We start from the raw sequence: 17,606 nt of genomic DNA, 5'->3' as shown, positions 1-17,606 counted from the left end.
CATGTGCTTGATGCACCCGAGCCGTCTGTCACTGTCTCTCTGGCTTAATGGCCAGGCTGAGTCAATCACCACCACATCTTATTTTTAGATATGCCCATCCTGAAAACCGGTATTTAGTGCACGTTCGGTCTGATGACTTAACCATAACAGTTAGTTCATGACAGTACAATTAACTGCCCCTGAACAAACAGTTGGATACAATCTAGCTACAGGATGTTCCAATTCATTCACTAATAAGCCCGCGACAGCTGCTTCAGTCCAAAAACAAACTGTCCTGCTGCACAAACAGAATCCCAAGGGTACACATGCTCAGAACATAACAGAAGCAAGGTGTCCCTATGAATTCCCAACTCATTATGCAGCTCCAGTATATAACCCCCCGAGTCACACAGCCACTCAAACTCAGCACAAGGAACACTTGATACTCCAACACACTCTACTAAAGAGAAAGGTGGGTAGTGGCCACTAGACGACTTGTGCTCCGACATTCTGCTACCAAAACTATCTTTAGGTTTTTCCCCATTTCCTTTTTTCCTTCTCAGATCTGACATGGATTTTATCCTACCCTTACTACCAGTTGGTAGCATCCAATGGGAGAAGGTTTTATCGCCACTTTTCCCCCGTCTCCACGGGACTTACGGACAAGATAACTGGACACCCCAACTGCTAATTCCAGAGACGGAGAGCACCAGTGTTGCAGAGGTGAATCTGTTTATTTACTTAATTGGGTTTAACATAGTTGGACTAGATAAATGATCCATCTAATTCTGTGTGGGCTTTAAAGATGATCGCTAAATGCAGCCTGAAACATTTAAATTGGACAGTAAATCTCCATCTCAAATATACAAGTGTATTAGTAATACATATTAAAATGTTTATTCTCTAAAAGGATTTGAAAGTTAAGAGATATTGTATTAATGTCATGAGGGATAATTTGATTTGCAATACTTAACAAATACATCGTCATATATTTATGACTTAAATTATCCTAATAGGATTTATTTAATCATGCAATTTACCATATGTTGGCAGGCCACTTGTGATGATAGTGGATTTACAGTTCAAGTGGATGTCAAACATTTTAACCCCAAGGATCTGCTGGTCAAAGTGATAGGAGATTTTGTAGAGGTACAAGGAAGACACGAAGAAAAAAAGGTTGGTGTTGCGTATGGTACATTGAAGCATTTTTGGTAATAACATGTCACTTGACATATTATTTTCATCCTATGTTCTTCTAGAAAGACAGTCCCGGGATGACAACACGGCAGTTTAACCGTCGCTATCGAATTCCAAAGGGAGTGAACACCATGGCTTTGGAATCAGCAGTTTCTCCAGATGGTATTCTTATCATATCTGCCCCCATGCTGCAAAGATGTCAGATGTCAAGATCTCAGCCATTTTTATAAAACCCTTGTTTGTTATGATCTAATATTGCCTGGTCTCAGAGATTTGTAAATAATGCTATGATGCATCAACCTTCCATAATATTTCATGAATGTACACTTTGTAAATATTAGGACCACAATTTAAAAGCTGTTTTCATTTAAGCAGCCATGTTGTGATTCTGAAGTTTTTATTGTATTTTGTTTCTTCTGTAAATTTCAATAAACTACATACAAAATCAAATGGAAAAAAAATTGTCATGAGTTACGGCATCAAGTTGTCTTATCTTCTGGCTTATTGTGCAACATGAAGTCCACTTCACTGGAAGGAATAAATAGAACAGATTGTTTATTTCAAAAAGTGAGAAAAATGACCTACCAAATCTCAAATTAGGCTTAGAAATTGTTCAGATGAGCAGATAATAAGTTTGACTGAGATATTACAATGTACCTTATTTGCTCCTTAACCCATTTTCTTTGTGTGCGAAGGACTCGTAGTAAAGGGTCGTCTTCAAATTCTTTCTCATCCGAATCTGCAAAAACAAATCCTAATTATGGAAATTCAAAGAGTCATTTTTTGTTTCCAACTGAGTCCCACACATATCATAGCATTAAGTACTTGTGGGAGCACTGACCTAACATGTGCAGGAATGCGGAGAGGTAACAGCCGTACACGTGCCAGAATATAGTGCTCACAATTAAGAGTGGGGTTAAAGGTCGGATGCTCCTTGTCGCCCGGTGGCTCACCTTCAGCCTCTTGCAGCAGCTGGGACATGACCTCCAGTGAGGTGTGTGCGTTGCAAGGAGGAAGTGAGGATTGCGGAGGGGCAGGGAGAGATGGGACAGCTGCATCTTGGGGAGAAGAGTCCGCTGGTGGGAACAGGACCTCTGAAACAACCTGCTAGATCCAATTAAAACATCCTCCTGGTTAATCCATATAGAACACTATGATTTCCTTACAAATCCTGCTTTTCACATTTACACTGTTGTATGTGGTGATGTGATTTATATTTACCACGACCAAGATGATTGCTTTCAGTGGTGTAAATGTTTCCATTTGTCTACTTGTATGCTAACAGTTGACATTTCCCTTTTTCTCAACAAGAACCAGTAAACTGTAGGCGCTTTTTATTTATTTTATTTTTTTTTATCTGACATCTAGAATTAATTTGAAATAATGTATTTAATCGTTCCAATTTGGCTAGGTTGTTAACAGCACTCTTCCTTGTAGTGCGTCAAATTTAACAGACATCCATTTCCAATTTACAGAGACTTCAATGAATGGCCGTCTCTAAAGGCATCGTACATACTTTACAAAATGGTGTGCATGAAGATGATGACAATAACGTTGGTACAAGTGGTAAAGTTGTGTACCTGGCCTAAGGCACGATGGACCGGAGAAGAATGTGGTGCATGATGGCCTGCATCTTTACGTCTCTGCTGCTGCCGTGGATCTGCCCGTGTCTTGTTCTTCTTCTTCTGCTGTGCAGAGCTTGTGACGTTAGGCCCATCGGCATGCTCGCTACATCCAGCACACCTGCAGGAAATATCACATTGAGCATTCAATATTAGTGTAAAAGGGAATTATGTAGGGCTGCAACTCACGATTATTTTAATCACGATTAATCTGTGCATTATTTTTTTGATTAATTGATTAATCAGATTTTTTTTAATTTTATTTTTTTACATCCCTTTGTTCAAAAACAGGACGATTTCAAATTGACAGTGCAGAAAATGTGCAAACATACACTGATTATGATTCAATTACTGGTTTGGTCCGTAACATGTCAGAAAATAGGTAAAAATGTTGAAAGCACAAGCAGATGTTTGCAAATGTCTTATTTTGATGAAACAGATAGCAGTCTGCTTTCATTGAGGACTACAAAAATCAGAGAATATTTACAGTTGAGCGGCTGAAACGCCAAGGATTTAGACAATTTCAAGTTAAACAAGGTCAAAATTTAATAATCGATTAGTTTTTGATTAATTGTTGACTCTCTAGAATTATGACACGGAGTACTTTGTCTCCTACCTTGTCAATTTCTTCTGTTTTCTGATAATCCTCTCAGTCTTCTCACTTTCTCCCACTTGCTTTGTTTGGGCTTTTTCCTTTTTAGCCATCTCATTTGTCATTCTGGGGTTCTCGTCATGACCTCCTCCGACAAGTCTAGACTGATTCCGATCTTCTGTATGTCTAGAAGGACTGCCTTCTTCCTTAGGTTTCGAAGGATGGCCGTCTTTTGTAAGTCTGGTAGGACAGCCTCCTTCTATAGGTCTTGATGGACTGCCACCTTCTCTAGGTCGAGAAGGATGACCTCCATCTGTAGGTCTAAAAGGACAATCTACATCTGTATGTCTACAAGGAGCAGGAGGCGGTGATGGAATGTGTCTGTGAGGAGGCTCGTCGATGGAATTGCGCTTTAAGTTGCCAGAGACTTTGGTTTCTTCAGTTCTTTCTTTAGTTAAGGTCTCTTCCGCTATGTGTGGATTTCCTTGGAACATGATCGGATGAGGTGACCGTGTGGGACAGGGAAGAATGTCACAAAGGAGATGCATGTGCGCAGGAACATGCGCGAGAGACTGTGGCTGGGAGACTAACGTATCAGAGACAGCAATGGCAAGTGGGACTGAAGTTGAGTGATGATGTCCATGGGCTTCTTTGGGCTCAGGAACAGCTCCTTGTGAGGGTTCAGGGTATTGAATACTTTGCTGTTGCTATGGATGTTACAAGCAAAAGGAAAGAGACTTTTAAAATACATTTCAACACATAATAGAGCCAGTAAATCCAGTGTAAGAGCTGTATCAACTGACACAACCTTCCCATTTATCCATATTAAATCAGACCAGTTCGTTATAATAATTGTTAGGGCAGAATTACGATACTTTGATATTCTTGTATTATTTTGGGATTGTGCAGATGAACCGAATGAGTGGTGGGTATATATAAAAAGATGACTCATACCTTGTAAGGGTGCCCATTTACTGAGGAAAAGTGTAGACTGGGGTCTCGACCCTTAAATGTGGGGGTATAAAGTTCGAAGTTTTGCAGGGAATGAGACCATTCCCTGGCCTGCTCCATCTTTCTTCTTAAACGCCACTGGGAAAGGATGTCCTCTTCTGGACGTGTATGGGGCGACATTGAAGAAGTGACGGTGTATCTTTGGAGGGGCACAGCAAAAGCGGAGTCCAACCTGGCCATTGCTGCAAAGGCCACGATACACATAGCAGAGGAGTTTACACTGTTGATTTCAAATGGAAGAACACGGCAAATAAATAGTATCTTCTCACCAGCTGTAGATTTTATTGAAGTGTTAATCAAAGGTCTTTGTGCCGTCTGATTTATATTGACTGAAGAAGAGCGATCTGAGCATCCCAGGCCCTCTGAACTGACAGGAATCGATACATTGCTAAGAATACTGTCACTGTTGGAAAAGACAACATGTTATAATCCAAATTAAGGAATTAGTTGATGCAATACTCCTGTTAGGAACTAGCTGCTCTGCAAACCCTCTCTGCAGAAGTTTGGTGGCCCTTTCTTGAAGGTGAAGTATCTCTGTGTCCTCAAACTCACTCTGAGATGTGTCTGATGGAATCTGAGTTAAAAAGGAAAAACATTGAATGTCAAGTGAGACATTGTTATAACAGCATAATTTTTACAATTGCATTTGGAAAAGAAAAAGCTCTCTGACTTTATGTTTTATGGAAACTTTAATTTATTTCAGAACTTCAATTCAAACGGTAAAACTCACAGAAGAGAGTACTGTATAGACTCACACAGAGTGAAATATTTCCCCATTAATTTTTTTATAATTTGGATGATTGTAGCTTCCAGCTGCATTTAATACTGTATTACTGTAAATAAGAAATAAAAGTATTTGAAATACAGAAATTAGGTAGGAATTCCGACTTCTGAAAAAATAATTTCCTATGTGTTTCATAAACATATATGAGTTTCATTTTTTGAATTGAACTACAGTACTGAAATAGAAATTTTCAATGATATTCAAATTTATCTAGATGCCCCTGTAAATATCTCAAACATGGTCAAAATTGACAAAGATTCCTATCGATAAAAACAACCACTAAACTCCTCATAGATGGATGTTTTATGGCATAAAAAAAGCTATATTGTTGTTCATCCCCAGTGAACTTACATATGCTTTCATGTTATAGTCTCCTCTGCGTGGCGAAGAATTCAAGTCATCATCAAGTGGGCGTCTTGCCGGACTGGAAATGGCTTGGCTGTGATCATCTTTCGGATCTGGCACAAAAAGGCAAAAATATTCCATAGGTATTTTAACATTTAAAGAAACATTATCATACAAAAAAAAAATATTGGAATGTACCTTTGTGCAAAATTTTAGTTGGTGTTGAACTAGGAGGTAAAGATGAGGAAGACATCCACCACAAAGGCATATTCTCCTCTTCAAATTCACAGGACCTCTGCTGGCGCTCCTCTCGACTCAGCGGTTGTCCATAGCGAAAACGATCGATGTACCTGCGAGAGCAAATGCTCATTAAAAGTAGCTACGTAATCTTACATACTAAATAAAGCGACATGATTTGACAGAGCATCCTTAAAAGTTAGGTTTTGATCATACTTTGTCACTACTGAATCCCTCTGAAGGGAACCAATAGATTTTGGAGCTCCTGATGATCGTGAAGGTCTTTCCATGTCCGATAACGTAGGAGAAGAAACACGGTCAATGAAAACTCCAGAATGTGTCAAAAAAGCTGGTCCATTTTTTTCATGCCATTGAGTCTCATCGTTGTCAGACATGTGCACTTTTGGATGGTCTCGCTGGTGTGAGCGTACAGGAATCAAACTCTACAAACAGCAAAACATGGTTTTAAAATGTAAACAAGCATGTGGTTTAGCATTATTTATCTGTATAATTAGATTGGTATTAACTCAGTTATACCCGCTTGGTCCTTTTGTTAGGCAAGACTTTGGTGCAAGACTGGCTGAAAGTTGTCTCCCCCATTGTAAAAGCTGCTGGCTCGGATGCATTCTGCCTTATCGTCATAGAGTTTCTAGAATGTTTTAAAAATTCAAACCATTATAATCCAACAAGGGCAAAAGCAAATCAACTCACAATCATTTGTCCACAGCCGGATTCGAACTGTAAGTTTAAGGTTTGAGTCCCGAGTCAACGTGCCCCTGAGCAAGGGACCATCGCCAATAGGAACCCAGGTCAGAATTAGTAACAATTACGTTTGGATACAAAACGTGGTCTCGTGATCTCACCTGGATTTCATGAAACCTGAAGACAAAAACCAGAGTAGATCGCCAAACAAATATACACAGCGTTTGCGAGTGCATAAATGTTTATGGCTATCACGCTTGCTTGATTAAAAAAAGAAAACAAATTACACTAACTCTACGTAGACCAACATACTAGTCTGCTACCTGTAGACTTTAGAATATAATTGTATCCATTAAGTCCAACTTCTAGACTACAATGGCATCGCTGTTATCTTTTTGACAACTATCAAGACGCAAAAGGAAACTACCGGTTGTTTACGTCGAGCCGATCAACCAATACACGCGGGTCTTGTAATGATTGGCAGAACAGTTGACCAATCACTGTGAACGCTATTGATTCCAAAACACCAATCGGCAAATAGGAAAAGGGCAGCGCGCGGAAGAGGATAGTCTGTTCGAAGGCTAAAATGCTAAGCTTTATCTTCCATTATGGACACTACACATTCATATGTTAAGTATGACCAGTCATGTAATTCATATTTGAACGTACTATGCTGAAACCGCGTGTTTTTTGGGCGTATTTTTTTCCGCGGTGATATCGTTGAGTAACGACCCACTGTGGTGGATTCAGACTTGCTAGCTGTTTGAAAACGTCCAACAGCAACATAAACTGTACTTGATTTCAAAAGGGGACTGCATTATCCCATTGACTCGATTTAAAGGGCGATATTACCATATGGATACAATGCATCACGTCAAGATCAAAATCGAAAAGCCAGGTAAGCTGTTGCAATTTTTAATATTTTTTTCATGTTACACTTGATGACACTAAACTGACTGCTATCGTAGGAATGCACTGACAAATTAAGTCTTTGTTATCATTCGGCAATGTATTTATAGCAAGCTGAAACGTTGTCTTGTGTCTGTAGAGGTGGCCCCAGCACGCAGCAGACTGGATTCTATTTTAAAAAGACTGGTGGAGAAGAGTGAAAACGAAAGGTTAGTATCCAATTTTGATTTCTTTGTTTTTTTCCATAGACTGTTGGTGTAATCTACCCATTGTCATTCATGCGGTTGCATTTTTGAGCAGGGAGCAAAATGAGAGTGAGGCTGGAAAAATGGCAGCTGACACTATTAACAAGTAAGTGCAAAAGTCTTCAATTCAGTGTTGTTTATACATGGTGGTGTCGTGAGAGTGAATGTTATTGTATTTCAGCGTACTGTACATACACCAAAATTGAGATGTTTAGAATAGAATGTATTTTATTTGTCACTGTACTCATACAGTCCGATTGAAATCAGCTCTATCTCCAGTGCAGACGTGCAAAATATAAAATGAAATAAAAAGTGAAGAATGAAAAATAACAAAAATTACAACAAAGGATAATGACAAGATATAAGATATCTTTATTGTTACTGTGCAGGTACAATGAAATGTTGGCAGAGCAAGCTTGCAGATGCCTAAAAAAAAATCACAATTCACAAAATACACCATATGCACAAGATATATAACATATTAATAATTAAAAAAGGTGTATGGTTAAAAACAGTAAGTTAAACATTGAAGTGACAAAGTGAATGAAATAGATACAATAAAGTGTCAGGTGCTGAGTTGTATTGCACTGTTGATATCGAGAATGATGGTACTGTTGGTGCTTCATACTGCGCATATATATGACTGGTATTCACAAATGCAAGTTGGACACGTTCAGGCACTGCCAGTGCTGTATTGCTGTGGTTGTCACCACAGTCTAACCTGGAAAAGAAGTGATTCAAGTCCTCTGGAACGGATGGCTTGGCTGTGTGTTTTAGGGCTGATGTTGTTACCCGCATCGTTGGTTATGATCTTGTTGTAAGAAATGTTCTTAAGTTGTGTCTGTCACCATTTTAATAATAATTCTCCTCTGTAGGGATTTGTCCCCATTGTCTGCTGGAAAACGGTACGTGCTTTTTTTTTTTTTTTTTTGGCACAAAAAACACTTCATGCAAAGTCATAACCTGTATTCCTTAATATTCTTAATATTTATTCTTTATTTTTTCATCTCCAGGCCATCTGCAAGATTTCCCCAGCATCGTCGCAAGAAGCGTAAAGAGATGGATGAAAGCATATCAGAGAGCAATACCCACAGACAAAGTAAAATGATGTTTTTACTCCTTTCAAAGAAAAGAAATCGCAATATATTGTTGTAGTTTTTTTGTTGTTGTTGTTTTTTGTGTGTGTCTTGAATGGTTCTCGCTGTATCTATTTTCCAGACGCTTACATTATTAAGTTGTTTGACCGAAGTGTGGATCTGGCTCAGTTCAATGCCAGCACACCTCTGTATCCTATTTGTCGTGCATGGATGAGAAATAATCCGTCTGTCCGAGAGCCCAGTGAAGGATCCCCAAGATCTCCACAAGTCATGCAAGAGGAAGAGGTAATGCCCGCTTAGATATACTAAACAACTTGATTTAAAATCAGCAGTTAACCTCATCTAATGGGGGGAAAAAATTCCACTTGTATGTGCAGGTCGCAGACATGATCAATGGCAAAGAGCAAATTGTATACAGACTACCTCCTCCAACTGCATCTCCCATTAGCCTCTCTGGTGAACCCGTCAACCTCAGGATCCCACCAACTGAAAAGCCCACAGTCACCAAGGTTCTCTACATAATATCTTTAATCTGTTACACACATTGAGGTATTGAAATGTAATAGTCAAAGCAAAAAAATAAATAAAGAGGTTCAAACGTATTTCTACACACGCTAATAATATTAACGTTTTCTCCCTTTGCAGATTACAGAGACTATGGCTGTATCCGGTTCCTTTATATGTGACCACATGGAGCGATGGAAAAAGATCAGACAAAAGTATCAAGAGTATTTGTTTTTAGCATCAGTTAATATGAAATGTATATAGGGTATGTAATGATGCCATCATGAACACACTGTAAAATCTGTTTAAAATTTCCAAGAATGTGCAGGTTTTAGCTATCAAAGTTAATGTAAAGAAAGATTGCATATCCAAACCGTTGTAACTCAATTTTGTGTTGGTTTAACAAAAAGAATATTGACGATAGTATTAATTTACCTTAAGAATTTCTGTCCACAGTCAACACTCGCTATTCGCTGGAGTTGGGGGCCAAGACGCGCTACAAATAGCAAAAATCTTCAAATAGTAGATGTCCGTCTTGTGTTAATGTCTAAACGTTTATTATTGCCTATACAGTCTTCTTTTCCTTTGGGCTTGTCCCTTTACGGGTCGTCACAGCGCGTCATCCTTTTCCATGTAAGCCTATCTCCTGCATCCTCCTCTCGAACACCAACTGCCCTCATGTCTTCCCTCACGACATCCATCAACCTTCTCTTTGGTCTTCCTCTCGCTCTCTTGCCTGGCAGCTCCATCCTCATCATCCTTCTACCAATATACTCACTATTATTTCTCCTCCGGACGTGTACAAACCATCGAAGTCTGCTCTCTCTAACTTTGTCTTCAAAACATCGAACCTTGGCTGTCCCTCTGATTTCTCATTTCTAATTTTATCCAACCTGGTCACTCCGAGAGCGGACCTCAACATCTTCATTTCCACCTCCTCAAGCTCTGCTTCCTGTTGTCTCTTCAGTGTCCCAGAGACGTTTGTTATAAACTGCATAGTCCCATGATATAGCAGGGATTTTTGTTGAGACGTTCCACAAAAAAAAAAAATAATAATAATAATAAATGAAAATCCCAGGTTAGGTGGGCAATGGGAAAGAGGCAAATAAACACTTGGTACTCTGCAGTCGAGTACGAAACTTACACATCCACTATTACTATAGTATCCCATACCAAAACTAAAACAGTCTGTTAACATGTACTGTCTAGTACAATGTGCATTAACTGTGGCAAAAAATTAAAATGGTACTTCTTTTTTCCTCAGATGGAAGGAATGTTCCAACAAGAACCAATTGCGATACAGCGAGAGCATCAAGATCCTAAAGGAGATGAAGGACTTGTATGATAACTAATTCACCATTTTGCAAGTTTTCATACACTCCCCTCCAAAATGATTGGAACAGTGCGGTCACGTCCTTTATTTTAGACTGAGAAAATTGGGCCTGACATAAAAAAATGAATGCGACGAGATCAACATTGCCCTGCGATTGGCTGGCAACCAGTTCAGGGTGTACCCCGCCTCTTGCCCGATGATAGCTGGGATAGGCTCCAGCACGCCCGCGACCCTAGTGAGGAGAAGCGGCTCAGAAAATGGATGGATGGATGGATGGATGAGATCAACATGTCAAATTTATTTTCAGGTTAAGATGTAAAGACACTGGCATACGATATACAGTACAACTTAAAAGATTTGAAGCATTATTTGTGACAAAACAATTTTTTTAGGGGAACAAAATTATTAGAACAGATGTACTTGAAAAGACAGATGAATAAGACTTTAGCCTGGTACACACATAATGATTTTTCAAATCTTAAAAGATTGTATGTCTGTTACCTCACACAAAAAGATATTTTTTTTAAAAATCAGGCATTTTAACAGTTTTGGTCGTACTGTGTGTGGTGTGCTTCGATAATCTCAACAACACAAAGATTCTGTTCCACCACCGATCTAGAATCCAGTTCCAAAGACACAGATCTTGTGTGATCAAACGTGATTGAACAAAAACAAAGAAGAAACACTACTGAATATGTTGCTCCAATGTCTCCTGAGTGTTGCTGTAGGGACTGGAGGCAAATGTGTTGTCGATTAGTGATGTCCTCAATAAAACCTTGCTTTGGAAAATAATTCTTGACATCTGGTGAACCCACTTCAACAAAATATGACATCGGGTAGGATGGTTTTAATTATTATTTTTTTTTTATTTTACGACCGGTTCCTTGTTCCTCAGTCAGCTGACAGGTCACTTCTTGGTTGGCCACATTCTGTTTCACGTCACTATTCACGGAATCATAACTCTGGTGTATTCGGTTTCCCCCACTCATTTTTGGTCGTAAATATTGAGCCGGTTTAATATTTAAGATTGTTGGCCCGACACGTCGGAACAAATTCTCTCTTAACACACCTCAGACCAAGGGATAATCTTATAGGATAATCTTAAAACATAAACTAGTTTGGTGTTTGATGTCCTTGATCAGAAAGATGCAAAATTTCTGTACAACAGCGAGGATTTGCCTTAAATACAAAGTTACGGACAAATGTGTCCCAAATTTTTGATCGACAACTTTTAATTTTGGCCTACACAAAAGATTTAATGAAAGTTTCTTGACGCATAGAAGCGTTAATCATTCAATTGTTGACTCAAAAATGTTAAGACGGTGAAATGTCTTCATATGTGATGTGTGTTTGCATATTATAAGGCTCATATCCATTTATAATTTGTATACAAAAGTAACAGCGGCATCAAGTATTTAAGAGTGAGATGCAAGTTATTAGTTACTGTGTATTTCTTGCATGTAGTATCTGCATTTTAGGATTAATGCCCTTCTAACTTTCCACAAGGAAATTTAGAATTTAGGAATGTTACTAATATGAAGTAGATGAATGCAGCCCTATGGGGGGCACAAGTCAGTGCAAACTGTAGGCCGGTCCCAAGCCCGGATAAATGCAGAGGGTTGCGTCAGGAAGGGCATCCGGCTTAAAACCTTGCCAAACAAATATGAGCGTTCATCCAAAGACATGTTGGTGAAGGTAATAGGGGTGATGAAGAAGTGATGGGTAAGTACGGCATCCAGGAAAGGAACTTGGAGGGACAGATGGTGGTAGACTTTGCAACAAGGATGCAAATGGCTGTAGTGAACACTTTTTTTCCAGAAGAGGCACGAACATAGGGTGACCTACAAGAGCGGAGGTAGAAGCACACAGGTGGATTACATCTTGTGCAGACGATGTAATCTGAAGGAGGTTACCAACTATAAGGTAGTGGTAGGGGAGAGTGTGGCTAGACAGCATAGGATGGTGGTGTGTAAGATGACTCTGGTGGTGGGGAGGAAAATTAGGAAGACAAAGGCAGAGAAGAGAACCATGTGGTGGAAGCTGAGACAGGACGAGTGTTGTGCAGCTTTTCGGGAAGAGGTGATTCAGGCTCTCGGTGGACGGGAAGAGCTTCCAGAAGACTGGACCACTGCAGCCAAGGTGATCAGAGAAGCAGGCAGGAGAGTACTTGGTGTATCTTCTGGCAGGAAAGGAGAGAAGGAGACTTGGTGGCGGAACCTCACAGTACAGGAAATCATACAAGGAAAACGGTTAGCTAAGAAGAAGTGGGACACTGAGAGGACCGAGGAGAGGCGAAAGGAATACATTGAGATGCGACACAGGGCAAAGGTAGAGGTGGCAAAGGCAAAACAAGAGGCATATGATGACATGTATGGCAGGTTGGACACTAAAGAAGGAGAAAAGGATCTATACAGGCTGGCCAGACAAAGGGATAGAGATGGGAAGGATGTGCAGCAGGTTAGGGTGATTAAGGATAGAGATGGAAATATGTTGACTGGTGCCAGCAGTGTGCTAGGTAGATGGAAATAATACTTCGAGGAGTTGATGAATGAGGAAAATGATAGAGAAGGGAGAGTAGAAGAGGCAAGTGTGGTGGACCAGGAAGTGGCAATGATTAGTAAGGGGGAAGTTAGAAAGGCATTAAAGAGAATGAAAAATGGAAAGGCAGTTGGTCCTGATGACATTCCTGTGGAGGTATAGAAGCATCTAGGAGAGGTGGCTGTGGAGTTTTTGACCAGCTTGTTCAATAGAATTCTAGTGCGTGAGAAGATGCCTGAGGAATGGAGGAAAAGTGTACTGGTGCCCATTTTTAAGAACAAAGGTGATGTGCAGAGCTGTGGCAACTATAGAGGAATAAAGTTGATGAGCCACACAATGAAGTTATGGGAAAGAGTAGTGGAGGCTAGACTCAGGACAGAAGTGAGTATTTGCGAGCAACAGTATGGTTTCATGCCTAGAAAGAGTACCACAGATGCATTATTTGCCTTGAGGAATGTTGATGGAAAAGTACAGAGAAGGTCAGAAGGAGCTACATTGTGTCTTTGTAGATCTAGAGAAAGCCTATGACAGAGTACCCAGAGAGGAACTGTGGTACTGCATGCGGAAGTCTGGAGTGGCAGAGAAGTATGTTAGAATAATACAGGACATGTACGAGGGCAGCAGAACAGCGGTGAGGTGTGCTGTCGGTGTGACAGAAGAATTTAAGGTGGACGTGGGACTGCATCAGGGATCAGCCCTGAGCCCCTTCCTTTTTGCAGTGGTGATGGATAGGCTGACAGATGAGGTTAGACTGGAGTCCCCGTGGACCATGATGTTTGCAGATGACATTGTGATCTGCAGTGAAAGCAGGGAGCAGCTGGAGGAACAGTTAGAAAGATGGAGGCATGCACTGGAAAGAAGAGGAATGAAGATTAGCCGAAGTAAAACAGAATATATGTGCATGAATGAGAGGGGTGGTGGGGGAAGAATGAGGCTACAGGGAGAAGAGATGGCAAGGGTAGAGGACTTTAAATACTTGGGGTCAACCGTCCAGAGCAATGGTGAGTGTGGTCAGGAAGTGAAGAAACGGGTCCAAGCAGGTTGGAACGGGTGGAGGAAGGTGTCAGGTGTGTTATGTGACAGAAGAGTCTCTGCTAGGATGAAGGGCAAAGGGAAAACAGGAAGCAGAGCTGGAGGTGGCGGAAATGAAGATGTTGAGGTTCGCTCTCGGAGTGACCAGATTGGATAAAATTAGAAATGAGCTCATCAGAGGGACAGCCAAGGTTCGATGTTTTGGAGACAAAGTTAGAGAGAGCAGACTTCAATGGTTTGGACACGTCCAGAGGAGAGAGAGTGAGTATATTGGTAGAAGGATGATGAGGATGGAGCTGCCAGGCAAGAGAGCTCGAGGAAGACCAAAGAGAAGGTTGATGGATGTCGTGAGGGAAGACATGATGGCAGTTGGTGTTCGAGAGGAGGATGCAGGAGATAGGCTCTCATGGAAAAGGATGACGCGCTGTGGCGACCCCTAACGGGACAAGCCGAAAGGAAAAGAAGACTAATATGAAGTAGATGCTTTAGGCTACAGTAAAAATACATCTTACTACAGTGACATCAAGATATTAGACTGACACATTGGTCAGCTTGATAAATGTTAGGGTCTACATTTGGGTAAACATTCAAGTACAAATGGGGATAAATCAGAACAGCACATATTGTTACTGTGCATCAAAACTCTAGGGTGTTTCTTATTGATTGTTAATGTAAGGTTCAGTTGATAGAAACACGCAAGTAAAAACATACTGCATTAATTAGCTTTGTGTGTCACTCCTCAGATAATTAGGCAAAAAGGAAATGCAAGACACGTGTGAAACTTGAAATTTTATATTTTATGGACAAAGTGTTTGCTACTATTCCAGTTCAAGTGCAATAGTGATGACCACCAAGATGACAAATGGACGGGCACATATTGGTGTTAGTTTGCAGGAATGGTTCGCAATTTAATTAGAGGCGATGGTCCTGTCAATCCAACTGCGCAGGTAGGACACACGGGCGTACACGGCAGGGGTTCGCACGTTGCAGTTGGAAGTGCCCCAGGACACGATACCCACGAGGTTCCAAGCGCCACCGCTCTGGCACACCAGGGGACCACCAGAATCACCCTTGAGGAAAAAAAAGGCACAAATATGGTGCTCCATTAAATTTGCAGTAGGTAAACAATAATATCATGTCGTTAAACTTTAATGGTGATATATTGATTCAGTTTGTCCATGTAGCCGTTTTCTATAGTGCTTGCCCTCAATAGGTCACAGGTGAGCTGCACCCCCATCTTACTTGGTGAAAGGCGGGACACACCGTGGGCAGGTGACCAGCCAATCACAGCAGTCAGTTTGTAGAATTTTGTCATTTAATTACCTGCTTTCAGTTGTGATGCTATAATTCTGTTGGCTATTCATTATTGATGTTATGTATGAATTACATTAAGGTTTTTTTTGTTGTTGTTGTTTTTGTTTTTTGTACACTTGGATGTATGCCGCTGTCCTGTCCATCTAATCTGCCCCCGGGCCTTAAAAATCACGAGCACTGGGTGATGTAATTGAAACTATATTAGCAAGGAGACTGTTTCTTTAACCAATCAGATTCCAAAGTGATCTTCACAAGCCAGGTGTGGGCAAAAACCTTTCCCTTTATGACGTCAGCATTTTACTACCCTCTAATTGGTTGGTCAGAGCAAAACTTGTTACAGCCATGTTCAACCAGCAAAACACGTCTGTAGCGTGTAATACATTTAATAAACAGCAGAGTGTGTATTTATTTATTTATTTGGTTTTGTTGTGTGCTGCTATATTGTGTTTTTGTATAGTAGTGATGGTTTTTAAAAATTGCGACATGATAGTCGCGGTATTAAGAAGTCGATTAGGTCAGGTAAATCCCCACTTAAGGCCCAACCAACCAACTAACCGACCACTGATTTCCACAAAAGTCTGTAAACGGCCTGTATAAGAATCCTTACATCTGTTTTCTCACTTTTTGTTAACATTAAAGGCTTCTTGACTTTTTTACATAGTGATCGAATTGAAGATTGTTTCGCCTTGGTCGAGGTCGGCCCTCAAGTGAGTGCCACACCACTTGTATTTGTTTAACTTGTATGCTGAAGGAGAATTGGGAGTTTGTTTGTTTGTTTGTTTTACCTGGCAGGAGGAGACTCCGGAAGCACCAGCACAGATCATAGCATCAGTGATTCTGTTGTAACCCCAGTACTGCTTGCACTGAGCTGGGCTTAGGATAGGCAAGGAAGTCTGCTGCAGGTAACGAGGGCTCGCTGTGGACACAAAGCAAAGAGACTTGCTCTTCATCTCGTGTTCAACATCTTCCATAGTGCCTCATATACTGTACAATTGTGTTTGTGACTAACAGGTTTGACCGGTCCTGCCCCATCCACTTGTGACGCATTTGGTTCCGGTGGAGATGTTGGCGCTGGAGCTGGCCAGGCACACAGGAGACACGGTGCTGGTTGCCTGAACTGGAGAGGAGAGCTTCAGAAGGGTGATGTCATTGTTGAAGTTCTGGGAGTTGTAGTAGGGATGCGAGATGGCCTGTATGGGAACAGCATCAAAGTCAGCGTCTTTGTAGCGCAAGCACATATTTGTAATACTCAAAGTTCACGATTACACACGCTGCTGCCACTTACCCTGGAGATGGTCTTGACCTGAAGTTTCTCGCCGTTGGACTGACGATCGTGCTCACCCAGGATCACACGGTGGCTTCTGGGGCTGCACAAAGTATAGAATCATAGAGGATCAAAATCAAAATAATTTTTACTGGCAAACATTTGAGTGAATCAAACTGCCACTTTAAGAGTAACATTTAATTGAGATGAAGTTAAAAAATGCAGTGGTAAATGCACTGAGGAAAGTGCCCCACCAGTTGCTGTTTTTCTTTCCAGATTCTAATACAATATTTTTTATAGTAAATCCATATTATTTGGAAAATGAATGTGGTTAGAGGTACTTACGACACACGGCAGTGAGCTGCTGTAACGACCCAATTCTGGTTAATCAGAGATCCGCCACAGAAGTGGAATCCTCTCCCATCCTAGGACAGAGATTGTGTACATTTTCGCTTTTTCATCTTTGTGACAATATTTGAGTGTATAATGTCATGAGATGAAAGGATAATTCATGAGGGTACCTGAAGTGACACCTGCCAAGGCCAGGACCCAGGCACAGCATTCTCTCCATTTACAATCTTGTTGTAGCCGCTGATTTGGGGAGAGATTGAAGGCCTTCCACACCCTGAGACCCGATCGCAATATTAACACATACACCACAATATTACAGAATATCTCAAATATACCACCAGAATTTGTGGATTTGCTTCAAAATGGGCACAATCAAACTTTGAGTTTCACAACCTCAGCTAAGTGTCCCGTAATTGAACAAATGTGTGCATGTGACTCACCCAGTGCAGAGGCAACAAGTGCAAAACAAGTGATAAACAACAACATGACAATGTCTGGGTTGTGATTCACCTCGCTGAGCTTCTGACGTGTGGGACGCTTGCTTTTATAA

At 40.8% G+C, this 17,606-nt stretch overlaps 4 protein-coding genes across 9 annotated transcripts; 2 read left to right on the top strand and 2 right to left on the bottom strand.

Annotated features, from left to right (window-relative positions):
* Positions 1–291: 291 nt before the first annotated feature.
* Positions 292–1,626, top strand: hspb6 (heat shock protein, alpha-crystallin-related, b6). Its single transcript, XM_061776031.1, has 4 exons — positions 292–451; positions 543–702; positions 1,033–1,155; positions 1,239–1,626. Exons 2-4 carry the CDS (start codon positions 550–552, stop codon positions 1,404–1,406), a joined length of 444 nt encoding a protein of 147 aa, XP_061632015.1. The 5' UTR covers positions 292–451; positions 543–549; the 3' UTR covers positions 1,407–1,626.
* proser3 (proline and serine rich 3) lies at positions 1,557–6,898 on the bottom strand. Of its 5 annotated transcripts, none has more exons than XR_009788896.1 (13): positions 6,631–6,898; positions 6,305–6,416; positions 5,984–6,210; positions 5,729–5,880; positions 5,537–5,643; positions 4,890–4,975; positions 4,671–4,804; positions 4,345–4,583; positions 3,415–4,097; positions 2,757–2,919; positions 2,018–2,283; positions 1,834–1,930; positions 1,557–1,704 (listed from the first exon to the last, which is right to left on the bottom strand). XR_009788896.1 is itself a non-coding variant. In XM_061775980.1 (13 exons), exons 1-13 carry the CDS (start codon positions 6,639–6,641, stop codon positions 1,656–1,658), a joined length of 2,199 nt encoding a protein of 732 aa, XP_061631964.1. In that variant the 5' UTR covers positions 6,642–6,898; the 3' UTR covers positions 1,557–1,655. The 5 variants fall into 5 exon arrangements, 2 of the variants coding, with proteins under 2 accessions (XP_061631964.1, XP_061631965.1); XR_009788898.1 differs by having other exon boundaries at positions 1,834–1,915; XR_009788897.1 differs by having other exon boundaries at positions 2,018–2,280.
* A 97-nt stretch (positions 6,899–6,995) lies between these two features.
* Positions 6,996–11,349, top strand: lin37 (lin-37 DREAM MuvB core complex component). 2 transcript variants are annotated; one of them, XM_061776026.1, is made up of 9 exons: positions 6,996–7,367; positions 7,518–7,587; positions 7,679–7,729; positions 8,499–8,528; positions 8,637–8,722; positions 8,842–9,005; positions 9,098–9,229; positions 9,366–9,439; positions 10,489–11,349. In XM_061776026.1, exons 1-9 carry the CDS (start codon positions 7,325–7,327, stop codon positions 10,574–10,576), a joined length of 738 nt encoding a protein of 245 aa, XP_061632010.1. In that variant the 5' UTR covers positions 6,996–7,324; the 3' UTR covers positions 10,577–11,349. The 2 variants fall into 2 exon arrangements, with proteins under 2 accessions (XP_061632010.1, XP_061632011.1); XM_061776027.1 differs by lacking the exon at positions 7,679–7,729.
* Positions 11,350–14,903: 3,554 nt separating this feature from the next.
* On the bottom strand, positions 14,904–17,606 carry LOC133479285 (chymotrypsin-like protease CTRL-1). The gene is made up of 7 exons (XM_061776022.1): positions 17,497–17,606; positions 17,227–17,330; positions 17,051–17,130; positions 16,727–16,808; positions 16,451–16,631; positions 16,227–16,357; positions 14,904–15,197 (listed from the first exon to the last, which is right to left on the bottom strand). The coding sequence occupies exons 1-7, from the start codon at positions 17,540–17,542 to the stop codon at positions 15,036–15,038; spliced, it is 786 nt and encodes a 261-aa protein (XP_061632006.1). The 5' UTR covers positions 17,543–17,606; the 3' UTR covers positions 14,904–15,035.

Source organism: Phyllopteryx taeniolatus, chromosome 6 (genome assembly GCF_024500385.1).
Source record: "Phyllopteryx taeniolatus isolate TA_2022b chromosome 6, UOR_Ptae_1.2, whole genome shotgun sequence".
NCBI classification, from domain to species: domain Eukaryota; kingdom Metazoa; phylum Chordata; class Actinopteri; order Syngnathiformes; family Syngnathidae; genus Phyllopteryx; species Phyllopteryx taeniolatus.
This window is presented reverse-complemented; position numbering and strand designations above follow the sequence as displayed.

Coding starts and splice junctions, on each gene's coding strand:
- hspb6 (XM_061776031.1), top strand. CDS start 550: ATGGATTTTATCCTACCCTTACTACCAGTTGGTAGCATCCAATGGGAG. Junction 703..1,032: donor AGAGCACCAGTGTTGCAGAG/GTGAATCTGTTT, acceptor ATATGTTGGCAG/GCCACTTGTGATGATAGTGG. Junction 1,156..1,238: donor GAAGACACGAAGAAAAAAAG/GTTGGTGTTGCG, acceptor ATGTTCTTCTAG/AAAGACAGTCCCGGGATGAC.
- proser3 (XM_061775980.1), bottom strand. Junction 2,284..2,756: donor TCCATCGTGCCTTAGGCCAG/GTACACAACTTT, acceptor AATTGGATCTAG/CAGGTTGTTTCAGAGGTCCT. Junction 1,705..1,833: donor TGGGTTAAGGAGCAAATAAG/GTACATTGTAAT, acceptor TATTCCTTCCAG/TGAAGTGGACTTCATGTTGC.
- lin37 (XM_061776026.1), top strand. CDS start 7,325: ATGGATACAATGCATCACGTCAAGATCAAAATCGAAAAGCCAG. Junction 9,006..9,097: donor AAGTCATGCAAGAGGAAGAG/GTAATGCCCGCT, acceptor TTGTATGTGCAG/GTCGCAGACATGATCAATGG. Junction 9,440..10,488: donor TGGAAAAAGATCAGACAAAA/GTATCAAGAGTA, acceptor TTTTTTCCTCAG/ATGGAAGGAATGTTCCAACA.
- LOC133479285 (XM_061776022.1), bottom strand. CDS start 17,542: ATGTTGTTGTTTATCACTTGTTTTGCACTTGTTGCCTCTGCACTGG. Junction 17,331..17,496: donor ACTTGTTGCCTCTGCACTGG/GTGAGTCACATG, acceptor ATCGGGTCTCAG/GGTGTGGAAGGCCTTCAATC. Junction 16,809..17,050: donor GCAGCTCACTGCCGTGTGTC/GTAAGTACCTCT, acceptor TACTTTGTGCAG/CCCCAGAAGCCACCGTGTGA.